This window comes from Pelobates fuscus, chromosome 4 (assembly GCF_036172605.1).
Source record: "Pelobates fuscus isolate aPelFus1 chromosome 4, aPelFus1.pri, whole genome shotgun sequence".
In the NCBI taxonomy this organism is placed as follows: Eukaryota; Metazoa; Chordata; class Amphibia; order Anura; family Pelobatidae; genus Pelobates; species Pelobates fuscus.
In genome coordinates this window covers 126,160,217-126,187,802 of record NC_086320.1, presented here as the reverse complement: position 1 = coordinate 126,187,802, position 27,586 = coordinate 126,160,217, and the positions used below count along the sequence as shown (strand labels likewise).

At 41.6% G+C, this 27,586-nt stretch overlaps 1 protein-coding gene across 7 annotated transcripts in view; it reads left to right on the top strand.

The window, feature by feature from the left end:
• The first annotated feature begins 9,988 nt into the window (after positions 1–9,988).
• The window catches only part of SPIRE1 (spire type actin nucleation factor 1), a 183,631-nt gene continuing 166,033 nt past the window's right edge, over positions 9,989–27,586 (top strand). For 3 of the 7 annotated variants that reach the window (XM_063451586.1, XM_063451585.1, XM_063451584.1), the window contains exon 1: positions 9,990–10,338. In XM_063451586.1, the coding sequence (XP_063307656.1) occupies positions 10,086–10,338 (253 nt within the window). In that variant the 5' untranslated portion in view covers positions 9,990–10,085. Of the gene's footprint in view, positions 10,339–27,586 lie in introns of all 7 variants that reach the window. The other 4 variants (XM_063451583.1, XM_063451587.1, XM_063451588.1 and 1 more) reach the window with 4 other exon arrangements.

The following is a 27,586-nucleotide window of genomic DNA, read 5'->3' as shown; positions in this document are numbered from 1 at the left end:
GAATCCATTACTAGATCCAGATTTTACCCTGTTTGTGGACGGCTCAAGATATGCTGATGAAGAAGGAAGATATCATACAGGATATGCCGTAACCACAACAGATGAAGTTATCAAATCATCATCCTTACCGCCAGCAATGTCTGCGCAAGAAGCTGAATTACAGGCTCTGACTTCAGCATGCAAAATTTCCGAAGGAAAACGTGCCAACATCTATACAGATTCAAGATATGCTCTGGGCGTGGCACATGACTTCGGCCTAATTTGGAAGACAAGAGGATTTCTTACCACCGCCGGTACACCAGTCAAGCATAGTACTGCAATCAAGGAGCTAATGGATGCCCTCCTACTCCCTAAAGAAGTGGCCGTTTTGAAGGTAAAGGCCCATGGGAAATTGGATACAGATGAAGCAAAGGGCAACCATTTGGCTGATCAGGCTGCTAAGCTAGCAGCCAGGGATCTGCAGGAAGTGGATGAAGAAGTGTCCGGACAAGAAGAAGAAGAAGTCCCTATTTTTGCTCTGCAAACTCTTCCTACTGATTTGCGAATTTTGCGAGAACAGCAAGCTGCAGTCACTCCTGAAGAAATCCAGAAATGGAAAAAGAAAGGAGCTGTCCAAAAGGACGGAGTATATTACAACAACTTCAAATTTTGTCTTCCAAAAAATTTATATCCAGCAGTTGTCCAATGGGCACATGGGCCTGCACACCTGTCAAAGGAATTGATGGCCGCCCTCATACAGAAGTATTATGAAGCACCCGGAATCACAACATTGATCAGCAGCTTCTGTAAGGCCTGTGTCATTTGTGCAAAATGCAATCCAGGAAGACCAGTCAAGGTGCCTGCAAAACACCTGGCAAAGGCCATGTACCCCTTCCAGCGAATTCAAATTGACCACATCCAAATGCCCAAGAGTGGGCCCCATGAATATGCACTAGTCATAGTGGACATGTTCTCAGGATGGCCAGAGGCCTACCCAGTGGCCAATATCACTGCAAAAACAACCGCAAGACGCCTACTTACAGAGATAGTATGTAGGTTCGGACTCCCAGAAGTCATTGAAAGTGATCAAGGCCCAGCCTTTACAGCAACAGTGACTAAAGAAATTTGGACTGCTCTAGGGGTGACCCTAGCCTGCCACACCCCTTACCACCCACAAAGTAGTGGTAAAGTAGAGCGCATGAATGGCACTCTAAAAGCCAGAATGTTAAAAATGTCACAAGAAACGAAAATGCCCTGGCCAGAAAGCCTGTCAATAGCTTTATTTAGTGTTAGGCACACACCTAGAGGGAAGCATTCACTGTCCCCATATGAGATTCTATTTGGGACAGCACCCAGACTAGGTTGTTATTATCCGCAGCAGTTACAGCTCCAATCAGATGTTTTAGTAGATTATGTAACTGAACTTGCAAGTGCCTTGAACAAAATACATGCCCAAGTTTTCTCTTCAATTCCAGATCCCGAATTGGATACAGGTACCCATAACCTGCTTCCTGGAGATTGGGTTCTGGTCAAGAAGTTTGTGCGGAAAAATACCCTGGAACCAAGATTTGACGGTCCATTCCAAGTTCTCCTGATTACCGCAACCTCCGTCAAACTGGCCGGTAGGCCAAATTGGATCCACGCTTCCCACTGCAAGAAATCTCCAGCCCCTGAGGAAGCAAATACCGCACAAGCATGTACCTCTGGTACACCTTCTCCTTAATTAGCCTCATAAAGGCCCAACAAGTAGCCATCACCAAAGATATTAGTGGGTATACCTTCTGGTACAACTCATCATGCACCCATGTGGCTACTTACACCTTTGACTATTGTGATATTGTAGAATGCCCGTTCCCCACATCACAAATCCAGAGTATCTATAGAGATATCCCTCATTCAAAAGACCCATATGTTTGTGTAGTTGACAAGCAATGGGGGCACAATTGTAACCATTGGGGGGCGGCGGGATGGAATGCCGGGCTTGCCTGGGGTTACAAACCAAAAAGTGCCTTATCTAAAGTAGATGATCAAGGTAGATCCCTTCTCCAGAGAATGACTTTGAGAAAGCCTGGGGGGGGTACACCAATGAAATTAATCCTTAACATTGAGCATCCAAGCCCAACGGATGCAGACCAGTATGTGATGGGAATGTATTGGAAAAAGGGTTCCTACCGTAAATTAGGGCATTTCTTCCTAAAAGATATGTGCAACTCTTCTGAGTGGCAAGGGGCCACCCATATGGTCCCTAACCCATTAAAACCTCATATCCAGACCTTCCAAGACATGATGGCCATTGCTAACCCTACCTTTGAAGATACCATGGCCGCTGAAACAGGTTTTAATGATGTAAATTTATGGTTAGAATGGATGAAATATAATGCTAATAAGCATAATAAGACTGCATGTTATGTGTGTGGTGGTGCCCGGCCTCACCTGGGTACCGTACCTCTAATCCTGCCAGTAGATATAGAGGAATGTGTTTTAAGCCTTTTTGCCTATCACTATGATTTTAACAGGTCCATATGTAGTGCATGGACAAAGGAGTATCCTCTCCTAACCAAGGATGTCAAACCCCCAGATGGTATTACCGTGTATAAAGGTAATTACACTTGTTATGCTAATTATGATGGAATTGGTAAATTCTTGGGTAACTTCTCTAAGGGGTATTGTGCTACCTACAGAAGTGTCTCTATGAACTTGTTGCAGTTTCACACCAGGTCATTAGGGGATATCTACTGGTTGTGTGGGGATTTACAGCTAAGATCCAGAATGGACAAGGAGTGGTGGGGGGAGTGTACTTTGGCTAAAGCTATTATGCCTATACATATCATCTCTGACACACACCTCGTCACCCATGAGTCCAGGCACACTAAGGTTAAGCGTGACGCCCCAGTGAAAGGAAGTTTTGATCCTCATGTGTATATTGATGCCATTGGAGTGCCTAGGAGGGTGCCCAATGAGTTTAAAGCCAGAGATGAAGTTGCTGCAGGATTTGAATCACTTTTTGCCATAGTTACCACAAACAAGAATTTAAATTGGATAAATTATATTTATTATAATCAACAGCGTTTTGTTAATTATACCAGAGACGCCCTCCAGGGATTGGCCGAACAATTGCAGGCCACATCCCAAATGGCTTTTCAGAATAGAATGGCCCTAGATATGATCTTAGCCGAAAAAGGAGGGGTTTGTAAAATTTTGCCCGACACCTTGACATGTTGTACCTATATCCCAGAAAACACAGGCCCTAATGGTAAAGTTACATTAGCCATAGAGAAATTAAATGACCTGTCTATAGAGTTGAAAAGGAATTCTGGGATAGAAGATCCCTGGGAAAGATGGTTTGGTTGGATGACAGGATGGCAAAAGGCTTTAACGCATATTGGTATGGCTATACTAATTTTTCTTTTTATCTTTGCTCTTCTCTTTTGTTGTATCCTCCCATGTCTGAGAAAATCCCTCATGAAGACTGTTGACCAAGCGGCACCCACTTTCACCCATCTCGAAGTTGATGACCAAGATTTCCAAGACATCAACTCACCCTGTCTGCCGCTGCAAACAATCCCTTTCGTTGATAAAGTGCAGGAATTCTAGGAAGGGACTAGCTTAGGGACAGCATCTGTCAGTGAATGGTAAAGGCCCTGTGTGGAGAAGTGGTGGGTTAGCCGCCATGGGACACCCATGGGTGTGAAGTGTTCAAGAGCCATACTGACGGATGAGTCAGCCTATCAGGGTCAGATCTAGGGACAGTCTTGCACTTTGCATTAACACCTAGCTAGCGGCCACGGGGTTTCTGTGCCTTTGGGTTAACACGTCTTCCTGGTACTAACTTAATAAAGTTTTATCTCTTAGAATCTAACATTTCATAGGGGGGACTGATGTTGGATTATTAAAAATCCTTATTGTACTTGTATTGAATTATTGCACTAACTCCATTTTAACTTTATACTGTGACAATCCTCCATTTTGTCCTCCTAACCTGACTTCTTCAATCCTCCATTTTGTCCTCATAACCTAACTTGTTCATTTTAAAACTACCTTACATGACAGAATTTCCCAGCACATCTAATACAATAGACAAAGACTGTATTTTCTATAAAGACATGATTAACACAGGAACTGCTGACTTTTCCTTAAACTTGCAACATAGTATAATTTGAAGGCCATGAGAACACAGTAGTAATGAAATGTTCTATTCATAAGAGACCTTGCACCTGGCCACGAGGCCTGAGATCACCGACCGTGTAAAATGACGCTCAAGACCCCCTTGTCCCCACCCGTGTCCAGAACAATCCCACCTCTTGGTGGGTGGGCACGGGACTAACCACTTAGTTTTTGAGCCAATTAATAATATTGATAGGTGGACACTAATCCCGACACTTAACAATTAATCCAATTAATGATGTTTATTTGCTGATATTCTAATAATCAATGATGACGTAAAATGTCTCTTAAAAGGGCCTGCGCGTCCACTTTTTAATCACTTGCCAATAAATTTTCTCGAAGTTATTTTAACCTGAACCTTGTGTGTCAGACTTAATTACTTCAGCGTATATACGCAATTTAATTTTATTGATTTGGACAGGAACAGATAGACATTTAAACATTTTGGTTTACTGCTAAAAAGTACCATAACAAGGGGAAACATGTAAATGTGTTGGAATGGCCTAGTCCAGGGATAGGCAATCTTTGGCACTCCAGATGTTGTGGACTACATCCCCCATAATGCTGGTAAAGCATCATGGGAGGTGTAGTCCAAAACATATGGTGTGCCGAAGGTTGCCTATGCCTGGCCTAGTCAAAGCCCAGACCTCAATCCAATAGAAAATCTGTGGTCAGACTTAAAGATTGCTGTTCACAAGCGCAAACCATCCAACTTGAAGGAGCTGGAGCAGTTTTGCAAGGAGGAATGGGCAAAAATCCCAGTGGTAAGATGTGACAAGCTCATAGAGACTTATCCAAAGTGACTTGGAGCTGTGATTGCTTCAAAAGGTGGCTCTACAAAATATTGACTTTAGGGGGGTGAATAATTATGCACATTTAATTTTTCTGTTATTTTTCCTATTTGTTGTTTGCTTCACAATAAAAAAAAAATCTTCAAAGTTGTGGGCATGTTCTGTAAATTAAATTATGCAAATCCTCAAACAATCCATGTTAATTCCAGGTAAGCAACAAAACACGAAAAATGCCAAGAGGGGTGAATACTTTTGCAAGGCACTGTAGGTTTTTAACCTGGGATTAAACTTTTGTAAAGGTTGTTTATAATATAACTTCTGCTCCACTGTTTTCTGTTATAAAGGTTTGATTGTTTTAATAAATCGTGTACATTCCATTGATGGATAGTGTGGAAAGCTGAATGCTATAGAAAACATTATTTGTTACAGTAGAATATATAAAATTGTCAGGCAACCTGGGAGGTGGAAACCTGGCCTGTTAGAAGATCTACAGAGATCTAAAATAATGTAATCCTGGCTGGAGTGCCTCCCATAATTTTAATCATTCTATAAACACTGCATTACAAAACATGCACAAGCAAAACCAAAAAACCTAAACTGGTAAGATACATCCTATAGTAAATAAGCTGTGCCTAGATTAGTAGAAACCAATGTAAGGTCTATCTATCATTTGGAGTACTGAGCATATCCAATGACACCGGCCTACCATGTGTTTATGCCACTCGCAGGTTATCACTTGGCAGCTATCACCTTACCAAGATCTCCATCCATGGTTTTGTGAATGTAGTCGCACATGTGATCACATGCATCACCAGCTTATTCAAAGAGAGCTATAATTGAGCTTCCTGAGGCAGTCCATATGGAATCATTTTAGGTTTATGGTCTGAAATTTGTAGCTTACATATGCTTAATGATTCCTAAATGATCAAACAAACCCCATTATGTGCTGGGAAACATCAGTAGAGAAACTATTTGCACCATAACCTATGCAGACAGCTTGTACTTCTTGAAGTGGTCCTATAATGGGGGAAACATACACAAAACGCACCCTACAGGTTAGCAATGATTTTTAAAATAGTTCTTTAATATACATGTTGTCCTCCTTTTGGGAGATGTCCGGGCATTGTTTTTGTAGAGACAAGAATGGAGGGTCAAATAGTTCCAAGTTAATGGTAGCAGAAACCATTTAGTTTACAAATAAAAATATGGAGATTGAGGGAAAATAAATGTGGTCATTCTGGGCCAGGTAAAATAGCTAGAATGTTTTAACCACCCATGAGACAATCATTCAGAGCAAATCAATCACAGGTAATTGTGAATGTGTTTACATTGAGTTACGTGGTCAATTCCTCTGGAAAGGACTCCACATAGAATATGAGATCTTCTTCCAAGACATTCTGACAATGTCTTGGAAGTTCGTTATGACTGCTGTACACCGGCATCTTGCCTACAATATTTGATAGGCGTGGATTACTATGCCACCTTACTAATTGCTTGTAATTTGGCTGTAAAAAGTTAATGGCATCGTTTACGGCACACTTACTGGTAAGTACAATATGTGTATATTTTATTAAACTTCATAATACATTACATGTTGTGCCTCCTTTAACAAAAGAAAATTATAAATCAGTTTACTTCACCACCACCATTCCATAAAAGCATAAGATATTTTTGTTTTTATTTTGCAGACAAGGTTGTGTTAGAAGCAAATTATGTAATTGGTCTTTAAAGGAACACTATAGGCACCCAGACCACTTCAGCTTATTGAAGTGGTCTGGGTGCATATTACCAGCTTTCTAAACCCTGGAAAAGTAATTATTGCAGTCCTTAATTAACTGCAATAATTACCTTTTGAGGGTTAACTCAATCTCTAGTGGCTGTCTACCAGAGAGACTTCCGGGTCGTTAAGTGACTTTTGGTTGCCTAACTGATGCTTGACGTCCTCACGCTATGCATGAGGATATCCAGCGTCACCCAAAACCCTTAAAGGAAAGCATTGGACAATCCTCTCCTATGGGGCTGTTCTAATGCAAGCGAGGGCATTGCCGCACATGTGCATTAGGCCTGCCGGTGGGGGGAGGAGCGAAGGTGGACCCCAAGCCAGCGCAGAGTGTTTTTAACCCCTTCTGCACCACGGCAGGGGGTTGGAGGCACTATACTGAGCTATAGTGCCATGAATACAACTTTTGTTTTCCTGGCACTCTATTGTTCCTTTAAAGGGTTAATATATTCTTCAAATTAATTTACATTTTATGTGTAAAAAAAGTGAAATTGCAACACAATAGTATTGTATGTGGAATTTGTGCTTACTGTGCCTAGAGGGATATCAGCTACACCTCGCTGACGAGGCCCAAAGAAGGCCGAACCGGTCATAGTTTCAGTCCCTGCCCCCGGCGTTAATAAAAGTATATGTATCTATCAGAGTTTGAAGAAAAATAAATCTAACTCTATTGCTTTAACGGTTTGGCTATGTTGGACAATTTGGATAGACTTGGCATAAAATTTGCAATTCCCTAATCAATATTTGTAAATAAACCACAATGAAATATGTGACTGTAATTAATACATGGCTGTAAAGTATTAATCTGGAGATATTGCATTAATTCTAAAATTAAAATAATAATAATAATGTATCTAGCCCTGGTTGTGATCTTAAAGGCAGTTCAATGAGCTCCCTTTCCCTCACCTGACATCCTTTGTAAAATATCCGGGAAGCAAAATATTCCAAGATCAATCACTTATGAATGTGTGCAGAATCTCCCTTCTCTTGCTCTGCCGACTGCTCTGAATGAGTTCTGGGGATATTTAATTTGATAGATTTGAACTGCACATACCAAAGCTATATCCGAAAGCAGATTCCCTTTAACAACCTGACTGCCAAATTTAGGCCTATACAGCAGAGCTGAAATAAAATCTGCAACTTTGCTCTTCTTATGTATACTTTGCATTAGGTAGTCCATTAATCAATATTCACTTGTGAATGAAAATATTGATTTATATTATTATGCAATGTGTGCATAGTGGTTTATTACATATTGGCTTACTGAATATATTAAAGGATCACTATAGGCAGCCAGACCACTTTAGCTCAATGAAGTGGTCTGTGTGCCAGGTCCATCTAGGGTTAACCCTGCAGCTGTAAACATAGCAGTTTCAGAGAAATTGCTATGTTTACAATAGGGTTAATCCAGCCTCTAGTGGCTGTCTCATTGACAGCCGCTAGAGGCGCTTCCGCGCTTTTCACTGTGATTTTTACCCCTTCCTCCCCCTAGAGCCTGGCGGCAGTGGGACCCTGAGGGTGGGGGGATCCAAAGATCCTATGGAGCCAGGAAAACAAATTTGTTTTCCTGGCACTATAGTGGTCCTTTTAAGGTGTTTCTCTTATCAGTGTCCACAAAAGGTATCCATAAAAAATTGCAGTGAATATACACTGATCAGTCACAACATTAAAACTACTGACAGGTGAATACCATTGATTATATCATTACAATGGCACCTCTCAAGGGTTGGGATATATTGGGCAGAAAAGGAACAGTCAGTTGAATTTCATGTGTTGAGAGCAGGGAAAGGGGCAAGTAAAAAGGTCTGAGTCACTTTGACAAGGCTCAAATAGTGATGGCTAGATGACTGGGTCAGAGCATCTCTAAACCGGCAAGTCTTGTTATATGTTCCCGGTGTGCAGTGGTTAGTACCTACCAAAAGCAGTGCAAGATAGGACAATTGGTGAACCGGTGTCTGGGTCATGGGTGCCCAATGCTTATTGATGTATGTGGGGAGTGAAGGCTAGCCTATCTGGTCCAATCACACAGAAGAGCTACTATTGCTCAAATTGCTGAAAAACGTAATGCTGGCCATGATAGAAAGGTGTCATAACACACAGTGCATCACAGTTTGCTGTGTATTACAGGACATGTTCAGGGTACTTGTGGAGTCCATGTCTTGATGAATAAGAGCTATTTGGCAGTCTGTTTTTATTGTTGTGGCTGATCATTGTATTGCGCAAGTTTGACCCTGATAATAAATTAAGTAAAATACACTTTATGTGAGTAGATAATTCCACAAATACAACAAAAAAAATGTAGCAAATCAAAATAAGAATGGCAAAAATGATCCATCTCATAGTCAGCGCTTGGCTTTTTTTTAGCCAAAATTTTGTCATAAGCATGTTTATTGAGTAAAGATGGACAATTTCTTTATTGCATTTTTTTACTAAAATCGAGTAAGTCTTTTGTCAATTCCGAACTGTTGCCTTCCTGCCTGTAGATAACAGTTCTACTAAAGGGACACTGTAGGCACCCAGACCACTTCTGCCCATTGAAGTGGTCTGGGTGCCTTGCCCCTCTCCCCTCTTATTCAAACAGGGCTAATCCAACCTCTAGTTGCTCACTCTCAGACAGCCGCTAGATGGTGCTTCCGTGTTCTACGAGCACGAAAAGTGTTTTAAATGACATTCGACGTCCCCATGCTCTGCATTAGGTCGTCGAGCGTCGCCGGGATCCCCATAGGAAAGCATTGAATAATGCTTTCCTATGGGGAGGTCTAATGCGCACGTGTGGCCATTGCTGCCAGCAGCCGGCGGTTGGGGAGGACCGTGGGTGGAGCTGTGCCAGCGACGAGGGACAGTGCTAGACCCAGATAAGTGACTGAAAAGGTTATTAACCCCTTCAGCGCTGCGGGAGGGGACCTTGTTAGAAGGAGAAGCTACAGTGATCGTTTTCCTGGCACTATAGATTCCCTTTAAACTCAGGGCTATTCACTAAAGTATGGATTGCTGGGAATTAAAGTTTATTTAAAAGTTTCGGACAAAATAACTGAAATTAAAACCTAGCCCGCTTTTTCAAGTTCAGCTATGATGACCTTAAATGTGAAATTGACTTTGAATTCCCGGCAGTTCGCCCTTTAGTGAATAGCCCTGGGCTGCAGCCCTGCACAGACTGACAGCCCTGTAACCAGGGCAGCACAGTGAGAGCCTTGGCCACGCCCCCGGGACTCGTCACGCACAGTGCTGAGGGGGTGGGCGTGGCCGTTTCCGTGACGTCACGGAGCGGGGGGTTCCAGGCGCTGTGTGATGCTGTCGCTGCCGCATTCCCTGCACTGGAGCGGCGGGAGCTCGGCGGACAGCATGCCCCGCACCGCACGCTGACAGCGGGAATGGCTCAGCACGGCGGGCAGGCGGCGGCCGATCCCCGGGAGGGCGGGAGCGGCTCGGAGTCGCTGTCGGTGCAGGAGATCTTGGATTTGTACAAGCAGCCCATCAATGAGGAGCAGGCTTGGGCTGTGTGTTACCAGTGCTGCGGGAGCCTGCTGGAGGGCAAGGGGGCGGGGGGCAAGAGGAGGCGGCTGACCGGGGCATCGGACATCCGAATCAGGAGGGATGGAGCCGTCATCACCAGCTGGGAGCCAGGTAAGGGATCAAAGGGGCCGTGTGGGGGGCCATTACTGGACACCCCCCCTCTCCTCCCTCCCTCCCTCCATCATCAGCAACAACACCATCACCATGCCTGTCATCAATCATCCCGGGCTCTGTCTGCCACCACTGTGCCCCCACTGTGCCAGCCTAGATCACATAGCTAATCTCTACCCTGGCACTCTCTGCCATTAGATGAGCAGTCTATACCCTGGCAGTATCTCCCTGTGCCAGCCTGTATTAGATGGGCAGTCTTTCTCTCCCTGTGCCAGCCTGTATTAGATGGGCAGTCTTTCTCTCCCTGTGCAAGCCTGTATTAGATGGGCAGTCTCTCTCTCTCTCTCTCTCTCTCCCTGTGCCAGCCTGTATTAGATGGGCAGTCTCTCTCTCTCCCTGTGCCCATCCTGTATTAAATGGGCAGTCTCTCTCTCTCCCTGTGCCCATCCTGTATTAAATGGGCAGTCTCTCTCTCTCCCTGTGCCCATCCTGTATTAAATGGGCAGTATCTCTCTCTCCCTGTGCCCATCCTGTATTAGATGGGCAGTCTCTCTCTCTCCCTGTGCCCAGCCTGTATTAAATGGGCAGTCTCTCTCTCTCTCTCCCTGTGCCCATCCTGTATTAGATGGGCAGTCTCTCTCTCTCCCTGTGCCCAACGTGTATTAGATGGGCAGTCTTTCTCTCTCCCTGTGCCAGCCTGTGTTAGATGGGCAGTCTCTCTCTCTCTCCCTGTGCCCAACCTATATTGGGCAGTCTCTCTCTCTCCCTGTGCCCAACCTGTATTAGATGGGCAGTCTCTCTCTCTCCCTGTGCCCAACCTGTATTAGATGGGCAGTCTCTCTCTCTCCCTGTGCCCAACCTGTATTAGATGGGCAGTCTCTCTCTCTCCCTGTGCCCAACGTGTATTAGATGGGCAGTCTTTCTCTCTCCCAGTGCCAGCCTGTATCAGATGGGCAGTCTTTCTCTCTCCCAGTGCCAGCCTGTATCAGATGGGCAGTCTCTCTCTCTCTCTCTCCCTGTGCCCAGCCTGTATTAGATGGGCAGTCTCTCTCTCTCTCTCTCTGTGCCAGCATGTATTAGATGGGCAGTCTCTCTCCCCCTGTGCCAGCCTTTATTAGATGGGCAATCTGTGCCGTTCCAGCTGTTCATCTGCACTCTGCAAATAACAACATATCCCCCCCCCCCCCCTTTCCTGGGATTTACAGCTGGCTGCATTACATGGTTACAGTCATAAACATCCCTGTATTATCGTCATTTTAGCGATCAGCACTGGTGGTGGATGGACTCCAATGTTGTGTATTATGGCCAAACGTTAACCATCCCTGCGATTGTACCATCTTTACCCCTCAGATATGACACCACTACATGCATGTCCTTTGATGCCTTGCTAGCCTTTAGGGTATTTACATCTTGCCCCCCCCCCCCCCCCCCCTTGATCAGTCCCATGATCTATTAATGCCATCACATTGAATGGAATTTTTTGCAGTTGTATTCACCGGGCCAGTGATATAATATATTTTTATTTTTCCACTTTCTATCAGTTAACTGGCATTTTTTATATATTTTTTTTGGCAAGAGGCAGCTCCAGACGTTTACCAGACTCTTGTCTTTTATCCTACTTTTGTTCCTTTATCATCCAGATCTCCCCAGGATCCATGCTGTCCACCTCTCCTTTCTCCAGTCACACCCCCTCCATAGCCAATCACTGCAGTCCCCTGTGCCATTCACTGTTTACACTGACAGTCCATCCTTTCAGTGCCCATCTGCCTGGCAGTCTCAGGGTCCAGCCCTAGGTATTTCTAACCATTTCCTACACGCCCAAATTCTTCCAAAGAGAAATACTTGCTAGTCATTGCCTAACCCTTCTAATGTCATATGTGCCAAAGGCCTTTTTTTAAGTTTCCTTATTCAATACCTTGTTAAGTGCAATGATTTAAAATTTTCCTAATCACATGTGACAAGCTGTTATAATTATTGCAACATACTTGTCATTACATAAGCAGAATACTATTTGTGAATATGTGTGTGTCTATATATACATACATACCGGTAATTATTTTTATTATAGCAAAAATAATCTATCAAAATAAAGCAAATAGCAAGGGTTACAAATAGAGGTCATGAATTAAATAGTGCAGACAAATTCTATATGATTTTATTGAGTTATAAAAACAAAGGAATGCAAATCTGGATAAGGATATGGCTATGGAGAAAAGGAAAAATCTGGAATAGTTGAGGGCATACTTAAGGTGCACTAGAAAGAAGATTGCAAAGGAACAGAAAAGATTGGGAACTTAATGAAAGGGTTAATAGAAGAAGCTAGCACTGGGAGAGAACAAAAGACTAACCACACGTTCCAAATCTTATGAAAGGACAATATCTTCGATCTTAGGTTTAACTATTTCAGTTGTTTGCTGTGGTGGTGTTTGTGGTGTTGTACACGTAAAGTAGCAGGCACATGCGTGTCATTGACATACCCAATCTAACTCTGTCTCGTATTATTCAGATTTCATTTAGAGTTAGAGTATGACCCTGTGAACAAAGGGTGTTGTGGAGGTGACTTTTTACAGGTGAACTGTATATATCTTTTTGCAAACCAATGTTGCGACATAGCACGCAATGTTAAATATGCTATCGTTGTTAAACATGCACTTTACCCGCCTGACTTGCAATGGGTTAAAATTCTAGTAGGCTCTCAGCAGCATCTGTGCGTTGCTAAAATGGTTTTTCGTGGCACTGACAGAGTTAACAAAGCCTTCTCTTAGTCATTCATATATGATATAATAGAGGATGTGGACATTCACAGACTGACTATGATGTGTGATATTGGTGACATGGGACTGGTAATTTCTTGTGAGCTTGTGGTTGTCACTGATTTCAAACTATTGATTACGATCAGTTGGTTAAGGAAGGGTGCAGTATACGTGTTAAAACCAATGGCAGTGATCTGCTGAGTAGGCAGCGGGTACCCCTGCATTATTTTCTCTTAAAATAAAATGAAGATAATCTACATATAACATTTTAAGTTGTAAAGTATGCATTTTTAATAAGCATCCCTAGTTAAAATGACTGTCATTGTAATTGTGCTTGTTAAATCACCTTAAAGAAATACAATAAAGATGTAGACTTATTCTGGCCCATTTTCCTAACCGTAACACTTCTTTAAACAAAAATAAAACACATAATGTGTTTTAAATGTTCCCTTCTAGTTTGCTATTGGATCCATTCCTAAATTGCGCAGTTGTGTAAGAAAGAATTGGTAATTGGTCTGGTCAGTAGGAAAGACTGATGCAGTATGGTCTGTCTGAACATCTCAGCAAAACTCAATTCTCTGAAGTATAGGAGAAGAAAAGGGTTTGAAGGCACGAGAAATATTTATTTTCTTCAAGGAACACAGAAACAAATTAATGTCAGTTTGCAATTAAATTATCTGTCACTTTGTAACGATTGTTGTTACCGTAGGATGCACTATTGTAATGAATTGTTTGATCAAAAGTAAGGATCTGATATTTATGGCAAAATGTAAACATTGCTGTTTCTCTTTGACAGACTGCAGGGACAGTGTCTCTGCACCAAAAGCATTTCATTAAGATGAAGTGGTTTTGCTGCTTGGTGGGAAAAAAAAGCTGGTATAGGGGGGAAAAAAAATATTGAACTGGACAGATTGGCTATTTAAGCTGCTGTGGTATTTTTTTTTCAGTTCACTACAATTAAATGTTTAGGGAGAAAAAAGTATTGTTGAAAAAATGTCTTGGCTAGTTCAGTAAAATGTTAAAATAACTACTGGTGCGGGGGGCGGGGCCTGGACATCATGGCGGCTGGACGTACCTTGGGTGAGCTCCGAGCTCAATCATCCAACTAAGCCTGAAAAACCGCACACCCGCCAGCCAGGACCACCACAAAAGCCTGTAACCAGGACATACCCACCTCAGGAGCCAGCCGAGGCGCCCCGGGTCTGCCGCCCGCGGGTGCACGGAGCATCTGTCGAGGGTCCGGGGAGTGAGGCCTAGTAGTATCGCCGGACGGGGGAGGCGGCCGATCCCCTGCTCTGTGCGACCTAGTGCCCTCCCAAGCCTGTAATACAACCCTGTTCCCCCCCCCCCGGGACCGGTGGGGGTTATCCCGGTCCACCCTAGCTTGTACGTGTCATCAAGCAAATTCAATCGACATCTACTCCTCGAGGACTACCAATCGCTCACAAGCTACTGCGACGCGCCAAAATGGCGGATGAACGCCAAACTACCACAGAGGACCATGGCCCACCTGGGCAAAATCAACACAGCACCATCCCAAACATTTCCCAGCAGCTGGACGACATCTTCAAAGCCTTTTGGCTCAAACTCCAAGATCGCATCACAGCCCACCCACCACACCCGCAAAAGAAGGAGCAGAGCAGTCTCCCTCGGGAGAAACAACCATCACAAGCGGCGAATTACTATGCGACCACCTTACCTGGACCGAGAGCACTCCGAGGCATAGCCTCCACTCATCGACCAAGTAGGCTGAAAAGCTCCCACAAAAGGCGAACACCTCCTATCAGACGCCACAGCAACCTCAAACAGGGGAAAGACTTGGCGCCACAAGGCCCTCAGGTCAGTGGAACACGGGTGCTGGCTTTCTATACCGACCAGGGCTGGAGGGAATCCTCGGATACAGACGGCGGACGACCCCACAGCCCAACACCAACCCTGCAGCCTGATCAGGACTCCCACACAACTTTACAGTTATTTCCCATGCTGGGCATAGGCTGAAGGGGAACGTACACCCCGGAAAAGCGCAGAGATCCAAGCTCAGATCACACAGCAGCCTCCCTACCCGAGACTTACAAGCTCCAGAGAACACTTCAGATAGCCTAAATGCCTGATCGTTTTGCTTGTTTTTTCTAATTTGCGCTTGCAGTTGTATAACAATACAACAATGACCATATAATGTTGTGTTACACACGCGGGTTGCTCTCCCTGATGGCCGATAACCTACTCTCATATTCATATGCCGGTTGGCCTGGCAACCTCTTGGTATTTTTTACTCGTGTTTTATACGGTAAAGCATGCAATATATTTAAGTTTTTCATTTAATAACCACACATATGGGAGGGTCTGACAGTTACCACATCAACCACACACCTGTACACATAGGATATGCATGTATCACTTATGCACTAGCTATTTCACGAAAATTTGTGTAGCTACCTCTTGTACTATAACCTTAACAAACGTGTACAGACGCAGCGACTTGAAGCCCAGTAATAACTCTCAAGACCAATCTCTTATGCAAGCTGTTTTATTGTGAATTTTGCATGTTACCGCTTTAGATGTTGTGACAATGCAGGATGATAAGCGCACCTTTTTTAAGCCTGTTTTACAAGCCTGCTTTATAAACCTGTTTTATAAGACTGTACTATAAGCCTGTTTTACAAACTTGAACTGTCTTAATTATACAAAATGTGCACGGTCTATTCATACCACATTACAGTATTTGTATGAACGTGTAAACCCTCGCAGAAAGCTGTTGTGGCACTGACTGGCATAAATGTACTTTGTCTTAACTACGCACGATAAAATAAAGAATTTAAAAAAAAAAAAATAACTACTGGTGCAACAACTGATTTATTAAACTGCAAATTGCATGGACTTGACCGCTGAAATACAAAACCAAGGCAAAATAGCTAAGTTGTAAAAAAAAAAAAAAGTCTGATTTGAGCATTTTTCCGTATTCTTCTGTCTTAACAGTGGGTTCACAGGTGATGGACTGCAGAGTTTCATGATAAATACCCAATGGACAAATACACAAAAATATTCTGCTCTCATAGATATCAATCACCAAACACAATAGTGTTTTTGTTTTTTTAAACTTTGTTAAATATGTGGGGCACTATTACTGGCACCCTTATGAATTCATGTGAGAAAAATATTTGAAATAAATTCCCATTGATCTATTACATTTTGTTAGTACTTCTCGGTCACTATGAACAGTAGATTGGTCAACCATAACCTTTGTTTCACAGGGATGTTAATATGATGTAACACAATTCAAATTCCCTTAGATATTCCTTATTAGATATTCTTCACAATGGATAAGACCAATGAATATAGCTGTGAAGTGAGGCAAATCATTATTGAGCTTCATAAAAGGGGAAGTGGCTGTAACAAAATGGCAGAAGCATTGCAAATGCCAATTTCCACCATAAGGGCAATAAAAGTTCCAGGCAAGTGCAAATGTTATGAATAAAACTGGAATAGGACGTGTATCTATATTGTCTCAACACATTGTGAAGAGGATGGTTCAAGTGGCCAAAAAAATGTCCAATAACGACAGCTGGAGAATTGCAGAAGTTAGTTGCGTCTTGGGGGTCGTTGTTTGGAAGGGTTTCAAGAAAAATTGCCTCTTTTATCCTCTTTTATCCAAAAACAAACTCGAGGGTTTTCAGTTTGCCAGACACTACTGGAACTTCAAATAAGACTGGATTCTATGGTCAGATGAAACCAAAATCAATCTTTTTGGCAATAAACACAGAGGTAGCCATATGAGAAAAGTACCGCATGCCCACGGATATGGTGGCGGCTCTTAAATGTTTTGGGACTGTTTTTCTACCAGATGACCAGGACATTTTGTTAGGATACATGTAATCAAATACTCTATTAAATATCAACAGATATTTAATGAACACCTGACTGCCTCTGCCAGGAAACTTAAAATGGACTGTGGTTGGCTCTTCCAGTAGTACAATGATGCAAAACATACATCAAAATCAACACAGAAATGGTGTACTCACCACAAAATCAAGGGCCTGTCCTGGCCATCCCAGTCCCCTAACTTGAACACTATAATTAACCTGTTGGATGAACTGAAGAGGAGAGTCCACCAGCATCAACCTTGAAATTTGAAGGATCTGGTGTGCTTCTGTATAGAGCAATGATCTCCAATATCTTGCCATGTATTCTCCAACCTCATTGGGAATAGACTCCTGTTGTGTTTGCAACTGTTTGATGTCCATGAGAGCTGAGTATTTTTGGTAATTGTTGAACCTATTGTTAAAAAAAAAAATAAAGACAAATTTCCCAGCCTTCATTGCTTATATTTAGCGAGGGTGCCAATATTAGTGGAGGGCACTGTATCTTGTGCTACAGGATGATGTATTGACAATTAATGATGCACGCGTTGGTTTGATCCTATTATAGAAGCCTCATATATCAAACGTGGTTGTTACCTTTTGCAGATGAATATGGTATATTCTTTCACAGTTTTATCATTTATCTCCAAATGATAGATTAGTGCAATTACCTAACTAAAATTGCAGGCATCTCACCCCTTGCCCTCATAGTAGGCTTTCCAAAGTAACCGTTTTGGTGATGTACCCTAAAATCTCCCATATTATGATGTCTGCTAAGGTAGTCGTGTACACAACATTGCGCAAATAATGTTATTTTATGAAGGTAACTGGTTTATTGTAACTTGTGCTTTGTATTTGCATTGAAATTGCCTATTTTATATTCTGTTATGTCCTGTGTGTTATGGTATGAAAGCAGCAGATCCGGAACGATTTGACAAGACACCACCGAGCTCAGGAAGTCTTTTGACTGTATTCCTGCTTGCATATTTGCTTCTAAGTGATTTGTGCACAAGTTTCTTTCATATAAAAGTGAATATTTTAGCCTTATTAACCATTTCTAGATTTTTGTATGAAAGAACAAAACAGCAGGTAGTTGAGAGTTCATCAATCTCTATTTTATTCTTAGTATATCATTTAAGATATATATTCAGATTATTTTTTTTTTTCCATTTTGAGAGAATTCCTCTTTTTTTATACTTGACTGTATGCTAATAGGTATGCATTGGTTTTGCATATTTGACCATGAAAAAATATAAATATTATTTAGCTACCCGTTTGTAAACACATCCTCTGAGCAAGCTGTACATATTGCTTCAGAATTGGATACCACCTTTTATTATCATTAATAAAAATATAAATATCGATATCAGGTGGCCGCAATAGTGCTGGTTTTAGCTGAACCTCCCCCTTCCTCTAAGGGTCTGCGTGTGCTGTTAGACATTTAAAGCAAGATGTTTTCAGCTTAGCATTACTGTCATATAAGTCTTGTTTGTTAATAATTGTAATGTATAGCTGCCATTGGATGTAAAAAGGAACCTTTGTTTTGTGATCCGTTAAACATATTTTGCTGTGCCGGAGACAAACTGTTTTGCCAACACAGAAGCATTAAACATCGTATTTTTATTTTTATGTAATCAGCAGATCATGGAGTTTGTTTTCCGGGCATGGACAATAGAGCGCTGTGTACATTGATTGAGAGAGATGTTGCCAACGTGGTGTGTGTGGGGGGAAGTTAGATTCTGCTTGGGAATTGTAAGAGAACATGGAGGCTTTGTGTGATGACTGGAAGTGGAAAAGGGAATTAAGTAGCCAAGCTTGTCAACATACTGACACAAAGATGATTCCTGTAGTGTAGCTGCATAATATTCTCAAATAAGACTTATATGGTTATATACTGGGGGATGGGATCTATCCAAATCAACTAAATTATGATTTTAATCATCAAAAAGCTCTTCATTTAATAATAAAATATATAAAATTTCACTAATGCTGCACCATCTACCATCCTTGATTATTGGTTTTTGCACATATTCATTTTGCTTTGTTTAATAGTTTTTTTGTTATAGTTTAAGAATACAGTGATTTGTGGTATGGAAAAAACATTATTGTTTAAGGCTAAATTAGTCGGCAAAGCTGTGACTATTTAAGCTTTTGAGCTAAATTCTGTACGCAAATTTGCTATTATAGCCTACATTTTTAAATGTATTTTTAACTTTAATTATCATTTTTTTGTATTTTTATTTCATCTATGCATTAATTCAATCCATGTTTTCTTTAACTTTTGTTTGGTCCAGTAATGGATTGAGACATCGACTTGATTTACCTGTACTGACATAATTAAGCAGGTTTCAATCTTCACGGTGTTTGTTTTTCTGTGGAGAATGCAGTTTTAGGATTCTGTTTTTGTAGGATTGGTTTCAAGGTACAACGCTGAATACTGCAATGCAGAATACATTTTCAGCTAGTAGTAAAATATGAATGCACGCTTTTCTTACTATGCTAAGCTTTTTTTGTTTTTTGTTTATTGGGTTACTCTAACCACCATGACTACTTCAGTGATTTGATATGGTGGTAGGAATATGCATGTGCAGTGTTTCTGCCTGATATTAGCACTTTTGTGACTAGGGCTAGCTGGCAAAAGATATACAGATTGCATCCCCCCTCCTTCTTATTGTGCATGCCTTCACGCCTCCATCCATTAACCCCTTAAGGACACATGACGTGTGACATGTCATGATTCCCTTTTATTCCAGAAGTTTGGTCCTTAAGGGGTTAAAGTAGTAATATTTAAAGAATCCTCATCACTCCCTCCTCATGCCAGCCCAGATCACGCATGTGCTTTGAACCGGTTAATCAGTCCAATCACAGGCTTCTCCATGCAATACCTGTGACTGGGCTTGGCTTGACTGCTGACACTTCACAAAAAGGCATGGATTGTGGGGAAGATGGGGAATAATAGGGTATTATACTTAAAAAAAATAAAAATAAATAAAAAAAGATTGGAGTGACCGTTTAAGCCCTTCAATTTGATTACACAATTAGCTTTTTCCGACTTTTAGATATTTTACATTTGGCAATGCATATGCTTGTTGCCTTAGGGGAATCGCAGTTTTTTTGTTTGTTTTTACAATTATTTATTTCCTCCAAGCAACGAGACATGCATACATAGAGCTCTATATTAAATATTAATTTCGTAACCACTCCTAACAATTTTGGGACTCTTTGTTATAGACAACAAATTAGGCAGCAATATGCAATGTCAATGTGCAGTTGCTAAGGCCAGTAAGGTTTTGTCATGTATAAATAGGGGCATAAATTCTAGGGATGAAAATATAATTTTGCCTCTTTATAAATCGCTAGTAAGACCACACCTTGAATATGCTGTGCAATGTTGGGTACCTGTTCCATTGAAAGATATCATGGCACTAGAAAAAGTCCAGAGACAAGCTACAAAATTGATAAAAGGAATGGAGCATTTTAGTTATGAAGAAAGGTTAAAAAAATTAAATCTGTTTAGTTTGGAAAAACGGCGCCTGATAATGATAACATTATACAAATATATTCGGGGCCAGTACAAATCTTTATCTGGAAATCTATTCATAAACAGGGCTGGCTATACATAGCACACGAGGTCACACATTTAGGCTGGAAGAAAGGAGATTTCATCTAAGGCAAAGAAAATGATTTTTTACAGTAAGAGCAATAAGGATATGGAATTCTTTGCCTGATGAGGTGGTTTTGTCAGTCTATACAGATGTTTAAACTGCAATTGGATAAATACTTGCAAAAAACATAACATACAGGGATATTATTTCTAATTAGTGGGGTAATAGCTGCTTGATCCAAGGAGACATCTGACTGCTATTTTGGGGTCAAGAAGGAATTTTTTCCTTATTTTGTGGCAAAATTGGACTCGCTCAGCCTGGGTTTTTTGCCTTCTTTTGAATCAACAGCAAAAACATATGTGAGGAAGGCTGAATTTGATTGAGGCAGGTCTCTTTTCAGCTATGTAACTATGTAACCCTTTAGTTTGCTATATAAATCTCAAATCCTAGCATTTTGTTCTGAATTCTTATATCGTTAAGTAGAAATTTGGAGATTTCATAGTGGATGTCACAATATAAAGGTAAAAGATGGGTTAAGTCCATCCTCCTGTAGAGGATGTTATTTATTAGGTTAAAATGAGTTGCTTGTGTGATGGACCCATTTTTAACTGACATTATAGCTTAATTCTTTAAAAAAAAAAAAAAAAGTTTTCTCCTACAGCTTTTCTGCTGTTTTTATATAAATGCCATTTCATCATGTGTATAATTGTGTGTATTTTTTTTTGTATTTATTTACTTCACTATAGTCTCTCATGTTTTATCTAGTTAAGCTGTACTCATAATTTGAGTTCAATCTCCTCATCTGCCTGTGTGTTTCAGTGGGAATATGACTTCAAATCTCAAGCTACATGATGTCAAGTGACACTGTTCTTTGTAGAATCCTTCAATCTTGGGCAGTACTGTGACATACTGTGCTCCCCGGAGTCATTCCGCCATTAACAGCTGCCATCATTAATTCTGCTCCCATTACTTATCTTCCAGGTGAAAAGCTAGGGAAAAAGAGAGACTGTGTTGTACTCTCCCTAAAACGTCTCTCACCATTTATGTATGACCTGATGAAGACTGCCATGAATCTGGTGAATGACTCCAAACAGGGAGACCTAATTAGGGGGCTGTGGTTATCGTACCCAGGAGTCAATGTTTAAAATGGGCCATCCCAGTGCTTCAGAGAGTTTTTATCTCTAGAGCACATTTAATAGTATCAAATACGTCCTTCTGCAATAACGAAATGCGCACAAGACAGCAGAATTGCTCTGCTTAAAATGTCACTGTCCTGGGGTTATCTTTATTAGCTTAAAATGTCACTGTCCTGTGGTTATCTTTAGTAGACTGTCTTGTTTAAAACCATTTTCCTCTATTTTGGCAAGAGCCTAATGGGCATCAAATGACATTCAGAAACGAGTAACTAATTTCCAAGGCTTTCTGTATCTAACCTCCTGAAATAACTTATTATTATTGGAACAGTCCATTTTACCCCCACTTATCACATCTAGAACGTTTTATTCTTACAAGGATGGAGATGAAAAAAATGTCTGATAAAAATCATTGTATTATTTTACAGAGCTTCCGGAGTGGCTTTGAGTTGCACTTCTTATTTTGTTGATCTATTTTGTGATAATGTTCAGTTCGCTGGCTTTGCTATATGATCTTTTATTTTGCCAAAGCCTCTTCTAGCTCTTAATACGTCAATAAGAACTAACAATAGGTGGAGAACACTGCCTTTACTCCTGTAACATCAGCTTTCCAGCCATCATCAGAAATTTTTTACAACATTTAGCAGACTTGCCATCCAGCTAATTAGCGCCTGAGTTGTCAGAACTTAACAGTACGCATAAATGCTGCCCCATTCTTTTTTTCCTCCTGGTTCCAAGAGACATTAAATAATTATACTGGCTATTATATAATAATAATATGTGGTTTCTACTATATAGTTATGAGGCAATTTATAGCAAGTCACTGTTTGCTATCCTTTCAAAGGCACCATGTTAGGGAACTTGAAATATAGCTCCCTGTTTAATAATCTAAATGTTAGACTTAACCAGTAATTAAAAAAAAAAAAAAATTATTCGAAATCAAAAAGTCATTACACGTAAAAATAAGTACATCACACTGAGACAATGACACATAATAAGATCCGGAATATTAGTGGTTGTACAGTGAAAACATATGTTTATGAGTCACAAATGAGATGGTATACATCCATGTACACAGAGTAAGCAATTATATACAAAAAGTATAATTTGGAGTTATTTTGATAGTAATGGATTGTTTCACCACCCTTATTTGCAGCTAAGGTGCTATAACTCGTTGGCACTGTGAGTCGAGGGGGTGGTTTGGGGATTGGGAAGTGTGTGTGGTGGTACATGTGTAGTATAGGCTATTTCTTCCAGAGGTGTTTACTGGGGGTCCATTCACCCTGCCTCGGATGGTCCTGGGTTGGGGAGGAAGGCCAAGAGCTTCCGTACCTTTACCTTAACGTGGTTTACCATATGTCGATCAGTAGTACATATTACAATCGGTAGATAATATGAAGATATTTTAAACGATAAGGAGTCATCTGGTATGTACCCTAGGATTTACAAACTACAGAGAGTTATTATATAAATTTTCAGTTAGTAATTGGAAACAGAAGTGATCTTCCTTGCATCAGAATCCGTTGTTTGTTTGGACTAGCCCTGCCACATGTAACCAGAACTTCTGTATCTCCGGGTACGCCCACCATATGTGTGCCGAGCGGCCATTGCGTTAGTGGCATCTCCAGCAGCGGTTGGGTGTGTGCGGAAACAATGATAGGAGTTTTGCAGGTGTGTAGTGCCACCTGACTATTTTTTTGTAGTTTCTCTCTTGAGCTGCTATGTTCCGAGAGGAGGTGTGTATGGGCCTGAATATGTTGTGCCACTGTTCTGTTGTGAGGGAGATATTGAATTCTTTTCCCCAGCTAGATGTATAGACTGGGAGGTATTTGGGTTGGGTGGTGGAAAGCAATATGTACATGGTGGAAATTAATTTCTTTTTGATGGAATGTGTGATACAGGATCCTTTGTTTATATATTGTCCGATCATGATTAAATGTACTAATCAGTTGTATTGGAAAATTTGTAGGGCAGAATGGGTGTCGTTTGGAAGGAGAGTGTGCAGCGATTTAATCCCGGCATCGTCAACTAGGTCTCCTAACGTGAGGTAGGGGGTCGTATGGTAGTCTTGGTACATTTTCCCTTGGTTGAATGGGGGTTGTTATCGGGTATAATGGTGATGGATAGGGTGATATGAGTTGGTGTTTCTCACGTGGGCCCACATTCTCAAAGTTTGTGTTATGGTTGGGTGTGCCTGGTGACATAGGAAGGCCAGCCTGGATTTATTTCACGCAATGGTGTGAATAGGGACTCTCTAATTGTACCCACTGTTTGGTAGAGCTAGCCTCCCACCAGTCATACACCCTGGCCATCAGGATAGCTTTGTGGTATGATTCAACGTCTTAGAGGCCAAAACCTCTGCTTTCCTTCAGTCTCGTGAGTAGGGAGTAGGGCAATCTGGGATGTTTGGGGGACCAGATGAAGGCAGTAAATATTTTGCATACCGTGATGAACAGGAGTTTGGGCTAAGCAAAGGCAGCACTTGCAGTAAGTACAGGAGTCGAGGCAGAACGTTCATCCTCAGGATGTTCAGTTTGCTGAACCATCCAAAGTGAGGCATGTTCAAGGAGGACAAGTCTTTCGAAATGGATTGGATTAGTTGGGGGAAATTGATGTCATACACTTGTCACTGAGCTTTGGATCAAAACCCCCAAATACTTAAGGGAAGTGGCCACTCACAATAAGTTGTAAGATTGTTGTAGTGACAATTTGGTAGCGTGCAGTACGTTGAGTGGAAGAATTTCGCATTTACTACAGTTGGCCTGGAAGTTGGAGAGTTTACTGTATAGTGTAATTTCCTGCATAATATGGGGGCAGGGATTGTATTGGGTCAGAGACAGTGAATAACATGTTGTCTGCAAATGCAGATATCTTGTGCTCGGTTCCACCCACTATGCCCTGGATGCTGGGATTGTCTCGGATGCCCTGGAGAAAGGGCTCCAGGACAAGGACAAATAGTAGGGGGGAGAGGGGGCACCTCTGTCTTGTGCCGTTTGAGATAGGTACTGGGTCTGATAACTGCCCATTTATGCACAGTCTCGCTGTTGGTATAGAATATAGCGTTCAGAGCCAGCGCAGCCAATTGGGGCTAAAGCCCATGTGTTGTCAACATCAGGGTCCAGTCCATCCTACCAAAAGCTTTTTCGGCGTCAATTTACAGTAGTAGGTGTGTACCCTCAGAGAGTGGATCAAATTAAGTATTTTGGTCATGTTGTGTTTTGCTTCCCTGCCTGGTATAAAGCCTGATTGGTCATGGTGAACCAGGCCAGGGAGTAGGGGACATAATCGGTTCGCCAGTATTTTAGGAAAATAGTTTGAGATCTACATTGATGAGTGAAATGGGTCTGTAGCCATTTCACTCATCTCCCACAGAGGGTTGGGTATTTCCCAGTTTTGGTCAGAGGGTAATTGTGGCATTTAATGTTTGTGGAGGGAGAGATGACGTCTTGAGAAGGGAGTGTAATGAGTTGAAAAAATGGGCGGATAGTGAAGAGGAGAGTGTTTGTTTTATAGTATTTTGCCGTAAGACCGTCCGGGCCCGGACTTTTCCCGAGGGATAATAAAAAAAAATAAAAATAAAATTATTTTTTATTACAGCATAATATTCATTGCTTGTTATAGGAAGATCCAAGGAGCGCTGAACATTCAACTGTATTGTGGATTTGATCCATCGTGTGAGGAAGTCTTGTATTTCCATATGGGGGTGGTTCTTAAGTTGTATAGTGTAGAGTAAAAGTCTAGGAAAGTTGCAGTTATGTCTGTCATTAAGTGAGATTTTACTCCCTTCCCGGGCATTATGGAGGAGATAAAGGTGGTGTCAATCTGCTTTTTCAGAGCGTGCGCTAGTAATTGGCCACTTTTACCCCCTTGGGCGTAATATAGACTTTTTTGCTTCGTCTGCATGTTCAGGAGAATGTTTAATTCGGTCTTCTATTCTACCAGTTGTTTGTATGTAGATAAGTTCAAGTCTGATTATGGGCTATTTTTCTTTTTTATTTCTAGGGTCTTAATGGTATGCAGGAGTTGGTTAACCTTTTCGTCCCTTAGCCTTTTGTGTGTTGAGGCTATTTTGATAATTATGCCCCTGATTGTGCTTTCATGTGCTTCCCATGTGATCAGGTATGATGAATCCAGGTATGTGTTAAGGGAAAAGTACTGATCAAGCGCGGTTTTAATGTGGGATTGAACCTCTGGTCTGTTCAGGAGTTACATTTTTAATTTCCAAAGGGCCCTCAAGGGGTGTAGTGAAGGGGTTGTGATGACCATAGACAGAGGCACATGGTCAGACCAAGTGATTGGTCCACATGTGCATGAGGTAATTAAGTTTAAGAATTTGTGAGGGAGAAAGAACATCCATCCTCAAGTATGAGCCTGATGGGTGTGAGAAAAATGAATAGTCCCTCCTTGAGTGGTGAAGAGTCCTCCAGCAATCATATAGTCGGTACGTGTCTAAGAGTTTTTGCATATGTCTTCGTGATGTCTTCGTGTCTACGATTGAGCTTGTGATGTCGTGTCTAAGGTGCCATCTTATGACATGTTGAAATCCCCTCCTAGGCTTAGTAGGCCATCAGTAAATGTTTCCAATCTATTAAGGATTTTTCGGAGTGTGTGTCATTGTTTTCTATTGGTCAGGGAGAGATTAGCAAAAGTGGGTATGGTATGACCTATGAGCCCCTTGACAAAGAGAAATCCACCGCTGTCATCAGCGCTGTGGTCTTTGTAAATAAAGGGGTGGCCTGCTTTGAACAGGATTGCCACACCTCGCGATTTGGATACAGAGTAGTTGCTGAAGTATCATTTGGGGGTAGTGCTTATTCCTGAGGGAGGGTGCAGAATCTTTGCGAAAAATATGTTTCTTGTATAAAAACAACTTCAGCTTTATGTTTGGGGAAGTCAGCTAGAAGTTTTTCAGGGGTATTTAGCCCTCTCGCGTTGTGTGATAGAAGGGATAGGAATGCCATCTTGTTTACCCAGTGGGACTAGGATTGTCCGTTAATACGTGTCTATCAATGTGGATCTAGAGTTGCAGGCGTGATAACATGCAAACAAACTATACAATAGTATATGCAATGCAGTAGAAGAAAAACAAAATAACTATTTACAGTGCTGAGGTTCTTAGGTCTTGACTAAAGATAATGCTTCGGATAGAGAAACCTTAGGAGACAGCATGTGCTGGTGTCGGTCCCTGAGATATACCAGAGTCTACAGGGAACGAAAAGCATTACTAATGACACCGCTATGCGTCTGGTGGGATGCGTGGTGTGTGTGGAGTACTGTCAAGTCGGTTCCTGCAGTTCAGGAGAACTGGCAGTGGAGAGTGTCACGGAGACCGACACGTAGTAGTAGAAGCAGTAATTGGCTAGAGGGATCGTATGAATGGTAGTTAAGAATGTGGGCATACAGGGTAAAATCCAATGTATGTGAGACACTCGTATTGGGGGCTTGGGAGTATGGTCGCTCAGAGGTTGTTCTCATAATGCTTCCTGGATCCCTGGGTGGAGGTGGTGGTGGAGGAGGGGAGGTAGGACTTTTTTTTTTTTTTTTTTTTAGAATTTCCTGGGGTTTTTTTTTAATTTATTTTTGTTTTGTGTGGGGTTTTTTCCCCCACAGATGTGGATCTATGTCTAACATGCATTCAATCTATATGCATCCTCAGTCTACGATAGCCCTGTGTCGAGTGTCTGGCAGTGAGAGGAAGGCTGGTAGAGTTCGTTCGGTAGTGCATGTAGTCATAGGGTCGGTGAGGGTCTGTAACGTGTGTGAGAAAGAACATATAAATGCAAGCCTCCGTTAACCAATAATTGCAGTGATATACGACATGTCTCGTATCCACATGTCGTCCATGTCCTGGCCTTTCCTCGGTAGTCCAATAAATATGGTTTATAGGCATATGCTCAAAT